This window comes from Adiantum capillus-veneris, chromosome 30, assembly GCF_014529385.1.
Source record: "Adiantum capillus-veneris isolate H3 chromosome 30, ASM1452938v2, whole genome shotgun sequence".
NCBI classification, from domain to species: domain Eukaryota; kingdom Viridiplantae; phylum Streptophyta; class Polypodiopsida; order Polypodiales; family Pteridaceae; genus Adiantum; species Adiantum capillus-veneris.
This window is the reverse complement of record NC_140960.1, coordinates 63,699,322-63,705,965: the sequence shown is the minus strand read 5'-3', so window position 1 is coordinate 63,705,965 and position 6,644 is coordinate 63,699,322. Positions and strand designations below refer to the sequence as shown.

General features: G+C 45.5%; 1 protein-coding gene across 1 annotated transcript; it reads right to left on the bottom strand.

The window, feature by feature from the left end:
* Window positions 1-3,738: 3,738 nt before the first annotated feature.
* On the bottom strand, window positions 3,739-6,372 carry LOC147418083 (uncharacterized). Its single transcript, XM_086507068.1, has 6 exons — window positions 5,422-6,372; window positions 5,080-5,313; window positions 4,754-4,998; window positions 4,312-4,657; window positions 4,043-4,204; window positions 3,739-3,954 (listed from the first exon to the last, which is right to left on the bottom strand). Exons 1-6 carry the CDS (start codon window positions 6,370-6,372, stop codon window positions 3,739-3,741), a joined length of 2,154 nt encoding a protein of 717 aa, XP_086363194.1.
* Window positions 6,373-6,644: the final 272 nt, after the last annotated feature.

The window sequence follows — 6,644 nt, the reverse complement described above, 5'->3', positions numbered from 1 at the left end:
GATGTTGCACCTAAATTAAGATAGAACTTGCTTTTAGCAATTTGCTACCCTGCAAATTGGTTTACTCATTATTCTTTTCTTAATGGTGTTGTACCCGCTTCTAGAGCTTATCGCAAGCATACACAACATCCACTTTTTTTGTGACTCATACAAAGCTTGCCAACAAATCCGTACTTAATGAGTGTGGGACAACACTTTGCTGGCTTACATTTCTTTCTCACCCCTTCAAGCCACATAATTGTTTTCTAGATGTAGTGTCTCAAATGCAATGACAAACATAACCCAACACTACTTATTTTTGCATTAAGCTTCGACGTGCTTTTGTCCACCACCCCTCTTCTCTTATTAAGATCCTCATATGTCATGCTTTTCCAATGTAAGTAATAACCATACATGCTAAGGAAAGATGTTGCACCTAAATTAAGATAGCACTTGCTTTTAGCAATTTGCTACCCTACAAATTTATAAAGCATGGCTTACTTATTTTTCTTTCCTTAATAGTGTTGTACCCACTTCTAGAGCTCATCAAGCATGCACAAAAACTTTGGTACTCCCTACTTAGCACGCCGCACCATTTGACAAGCAAGATCTTTATCTAGCACACAATCTTTTAACAAAGCTTCTCTACCAAGCATTTTAGTGTTGGAACTCACAAATTCTTCAATGTTTCATTCTCACCCACCAAAAGGACTTCTATTGTAGGTAAATTGGCCTATATCTTGTGCTGAGGGCATCTTGCCAGGGAAAACAAAATAACCACATTCAGTGCATATGTGCAACCGGATCCATAAGTTGCTGAACCGGAATAACCACTTTAGTAGCGGGTTGCTGACCTTCCCAAGCATTCCGAGCATCCGCAAAATCCTCCGACAAACACTCTTTAATGATGTTCGCAACATCCATTGAGGAAAGATCAACCTGTTTCCTACGTATATATATAGCTTCTTCTGCCATAGCCAACCAATACCGCACTTTTTATAGACAAAGGTCTACTTCAATTACAGACTCTTTCTTGAAGCACACACTAGACAAGCACTCAGCTGTTTGTTTTATCAAAATTTTCTCTGTACAAAACCACAAAACTGTACATAAACCTTTCTTTGCTCCACAAAACTTCGAACAGAAAGCGCACCACGAGTGCTAACAGAGAGCCTTCTGAAATACAATTCACTGCAACAAAACTTCCACTGGCGAGAATGGAGCAGAACCCTGCGCTAGCTGATTCCGTGTTGCTATGTCCGCTCATAGGAGAGGGGATCTAGCTCAGACGCCGTCGGGATGGGTGTCCAGTGTCCGGGCGGATGTAGTGTGAACACGGCCAGTGTGGCCGGCCATTATTATAAAAGGGAGGCCAAGGCCTCATTTGCAGTTATCAACCCCCACTGGCAAAGTGCCAATGGTTAGCCCGCCAGGCTAGGAGTGCGCGAGGTCACCTCGAGGAGGTGAGGCCGGGTGGTATGGGACTCTCGGTCTTACAGGTGCATGCCTATGTCCTCGGACGCTGGCCCCCGCACGAAGGAGCTGCCGGATGGTGGCTATGGTCGGGTGGTTCATCCGACTCGTGTTTGTAGGCAGTCCGTGTAGCCGGGAGATCCACTTCCCTGTGTGCATTTCATGGTATCAGAGCCGGCTTGGCTGCACGAAGGACGGTGTGCACACCTACGGGCTGGTTCGAGTCGGAAAATCATTGTTTCATGCAGTTTTTGATGAATTAACTGTTTAATCGATTATTTTCTTCTCATAGCTTGTGTGTAGGTGATATGTTGCTGATTTTTAATGATTTTTGGGCAGAAATCAGATCTTCATTTACATTTGCTGATCTTTTATTGAAAAAACAGCTATGTCATTGGTCGAATTGCAGAATTTTGCTGCTTTTGCATGAAGATCAGGGAATTAATTACTTTAATTATCCTGTTGCAATGAATTTCAGCAGGGCCATGCTCTCTCTGTTGGAGTAGAGAGAGAGAGAGAGAGAGAGAGAGAGAGAGAGAGAGAGAGAGAGAGAGAGAGAGAGAGAGAGAGAGAGAGAAGAGCTCTCTACCTGTTATCGCTGGTGGTTTTCCTCAGCTAGAGAGAGGTGAAATCTTCAGCGCGAGAGAGAGAGAGAGAGAGAGAGAGAGAGAGAGAGAGAGAGAGAGAGAGAGAGGATTTTCGATTGCAGCAGCATGGAGTTTTTTTTTGCGCTGGCTTCTAGCTGGCGACCCCTTTGCGTGTTGGTCACGGCAACCACACGACCCCAGGAGATTTTTCCACGCGGTAGCGTTGCCTTCGAATTTCTTCTGCGTTGGCAGTGCTGCGTTGGGTTTTTTGTTCAAGAGGTTCTTTTTTAAGGTCCTTTAATTTAAGTGCCCCATTTTTAATGGCTAGGACACTTTAACTTTTAAAATTGAGTGTGAAACCTGCAGACTACTAAAAACCCACTTACAGAGAGTGAGTTTTTGAAAAAAAAAAACTCAATTTTCAGCCCTCTGCCTCTCTCCCACCGCTCCTCTCTCTCACTCGCTCGCGCTCCCGCCTCCACCATCACCTCCTTACCTTCGACGCGTACGCCGACGCGTAGTGCTCTTCAGAGTTCAACTTTTCGCGATCGAAAAGTGCAAAAAAGGCCCACTTTCGCGTGAAACTTACAGTTTTTTACGCACCTTGCCATGGATTCCTCTAGCTGGATGTACAGCATGACAACGCGCCAGGTAATGTTCAAATTCCATTCACTTATGCTCTCTACACATGGATTACAAGTACTTTCCAGAGTTTCAATTAGCGTGTTACCGCTCTGGAAAACGCAAACGTTCAGACGAACATTCGCTTGGCCTCTCTCGAAGGGGTCGTGCAAGGGCTTAGTTCCTGACTTACCACTCTGGAAAATATGGCTCAGTCGACGACTGCGCGTATTTCCTAGGGCCAAACCCATCTCCAGCAACTGCGGACGCAGGTTGCTACTTTAGGGCGTTCACAGGGTGGTCCAACTGCCACGATTCCGTACAAAACTACAGTTAAGTTTATAGTTTTTCACTTTACTTCATTTTTATTTTTGTACCCAGACATTGTTTTACACCACCAAATTGTATCACAGTTTGGTCTTTTAAAGTCGTTTAATAGAACATTTCATCTATTCATTCATCTCATCTCTCTCTCTCTCTCTCTCTCTCTCTCTCTCTCTCTCTCTCTCTATTTCGGGGATATAATCTTACACAATACCTAGTGTGGGTGGTGGAGGGCCTCTCTCTCTCTCTCTCTCTCTCTCTCTCTCTCTCTCTATCTATCTATCTCCCCCTTTTTCTCTCTCTCTCTCTCTCTTTTCCCAAACACTTTATCCTTAGGATAAAGGACACCCATAGAACCTATTTGTTGTAAGGGATGTCGCGGGTATGCTTGGGACAAAGGATTATCGTTTCTTGGAACCAAAAGACCCCACTCTCTAACCAACTCAAACCGTCGGACTCCAAGAATACCTCCCACTCCCAAAAAGGACCCCACCACTCTTACCAACATAACTATACCACTTCTTGGAAAAGCAAGCATGAGAGGACACCTCTCTATAAAGGACAGAGAAGAAGAAGGGACAGGCTAGGCTTTTTTTTGAGGGTACTACTACCACAACACTTTCACCTCATGGATTCCTCCTCTCAGGTCATTTATCACTTAAGAGTTTTTTTTGCATTAGGGTGACATCAATAACAAGTGTGGATTTCTTAAGACACCTGTCTTCCACCAACATGTACTAACATTCTCATGTTTTTATTTGTGGTGATGGTGACAGGTAACCTCTGGATCTGCAGCAGCAATGCGAAGAGGAATACTGGAAGCTCGAGAGCGAGATCTAGTGACCCGACGATCCACGCTCTCTAGCTCCCTGTGCAACTCTCGAAGGATGTCCTCTTGCTCATCTCTAATCCGTGCATCGACCTCCTCCGCAGTAGGATCTGCCACCATCTTCAACTCTGTGGGATCCACCTACAATGACAAGACAAAACATAGTCCATGATTCAACACCGTCTTTTGATCATTGACTTGTTTTCATAAATGTGCATGTAAATCTCACCTGCTTGGGTGTCCCCAAGGCATGAAAGCTGCGCACAAGCCGCATGTTAGCACGGCAATAAACCAATCTCTCTAACTGCTTGGTGCTAAGACAATTGCGGATCTTCGTGTGAATAAGAGAGTATGCACTCCAGTTGCGCTCGCATGCCCCAGCTGAGCAATCCTACAGCAATTCAAATAGCGAACACTCATGGGTCACAAGTGTCACGTGTGACAATATAGATTCATCATGCCATAAATATAAATTATAATTTAGACTTCAGTATTCACCTGAGAAAGGATGCGCAATGCAAGGTGGCACAACTTGGGAAGGCCCTGGCGTCCATAGTTCTGCCACCATGTTAAAGGAAGCTTGGTAGCTTCCTTTCTCAATGCTACGGACCTCACAAAGGTGGGTCCTAAACTGTTCATGTAGCTACTCATCTCTGAATCTAGAATCAATTGCTTATCCTCATCGTATGTAATGTTCAGATATTCAGAGTGTAGTGGGAGCAATGAAGCCTCCTCAAACAATTCTTGGCTCTTGTAGAGAGGATGGAGAACTGCAGCCATCCCATGGATGGGACGACGCATGAACTGCCATCGAGTCTCTACAATAGCCAAAATATCATCACGACTGCAAACAAAATAGGCACAGTAAGTATGTGTTTTGAAAAATTATAAATAGACATGTCACATGAGGACATTAGAGCACTTTGTAGTTTGTACTTACCGATCCTGTGTCAATGAGGTACATCCAGAAATGTGTGTCTTCATCTGCATAAACAGATGATACACCAACCCAAGTGTAGAGCCCTCAATGTCTGTGACCCGTAGAAGTACATACAATGGCTGTAGAGCCACTGCCAAGGACTGCACCTGTGTCCAGAAGGTCTCATCAAGAACCTTTCTTTGAATGTACTTGGTCGCCTCTGACTGAGAATGGTGCATCAATCTCCACTTTGGATCCACAACTGTCTACAACAATGGATCTCTCAATCTAAACAGCCTCTGAAGCACCAGATACATGTATGCAAATCTGGTCTTCGAGGGACGCACCATGTCTACTATGCTGTGGCTCCTGAAGATTGCCAAGGCGTCGTGTTTTTTGCGGAAAAAAGTGGTAAGCTTAGACGCTTCAGACACTGTAGGCTGCACCCAGGGAAGTTTGCCTATGTCCTCCATGAGAAGGTCTAGGCAATGTGCAACGCATGGTGTCCACACAATGTGCTTGAACTCAGCCTCCACCATATCCCCCATGGCCTTGCAATTGGAGGCATTATCAGTGACCACCTACAATGAGTCATGACAAGATATTAAATGAAGTGTGGACATTATTACGTTGGACAATGTATGCAAAATTCAAATGTGCATGCCACATTGTCAGGAATCAGTATCTACCTGCACGATGTTCTTCTCCCCAACCTCCTTCATGGCCTGGCGAATATGTTTGAAGATGAACTCCGCAGAAATGCGTTCTCCAGCTTTCCGTGCATCCACGGCTCGTAAGAAGTATGTTCCCAAGCAGGAGGAAACAAGGATATTGATAATGTGGCGCCTCCGCGTGTCACTCCACCCATCAGAAAGAATAGTGCATCCAAATTGTTGCCACCCAACCTTCATTGGAGTCAATGCTCGGTCTATGATCTCTTTTTGGTCGTCAAGCATGGTAGTGCGCATCTTTTGGTAGTCAAGACCATTCCAGGAATCTGTAGCACCAACTTGTGAAATAGCTCTCACCATCCTCTTCCATTGATCAGTCTTCAACACATTGAATGCAATGTTGCACTCTATGAGAGTCCGCGCAATCTCCATCTCTGCAACTTTCTGTCGCTCTTTTACCCATGAATCATTGTGTACACGTGATGGCAATGTGGTTTGCCTTGGGCCAGGTACACCCTCAACCCCACCTGCACTTGCTGCTGAAGCACTAGCACCCTCATCCTCAGCCTGTGAAACAGGAGCTCTCTTTCTACTAGTGCCTGCAAATGATGGCGCTGCAGACGCAGAGCCGCCAATATCTCCAAGTAATGCATCCTGCAAGGCATCCTCTGCTGCTGTTGCTGCTGCACGTGCTCCCCCTGACTGTGACGATGCAGTAGATCCTGGAGGAAAATGCTCCAAAATCAAGGCATCCCTCAATGCTTGCGGGATAGTCTCGCAACCCCCACAATGTCCAGTGGTGCCAATACCAGTGAGGTGCTTCAAAACCCTGGTAATTGTACTGGTCATCTGCTCTCCGCAGTACTTGCACACCCAAGTGCGAGTCCCTGAACCTGCTTGGCCTCCTGTGTTGACAACTCTCAGGACATTGGTGTGCTCGGCCCAAAGAGGATTAGGTCGACGAGGCATGATAACTCTGCAACACAATTAACGCAAACTTCAAAGTTGAATACAAAACTTACAATCTTTCGCGAGGTCACGACTCTAGAGTGCCTCCTTCAGGCTTGCTGACTCCAAACACAAAGGGAGGGAGGGAGGGAGAACCTTATCGGCGGCGTTCCACATTTCCATTGTCTCTGTGCAGACACTGTGCAGACTCCTGAGACTGAGTTCTAACTTCTGCTACTCTGTAATGTGGTAATAAGATAGGTTGGCATATAAAAAGGCTCGCCCAAAGAGTC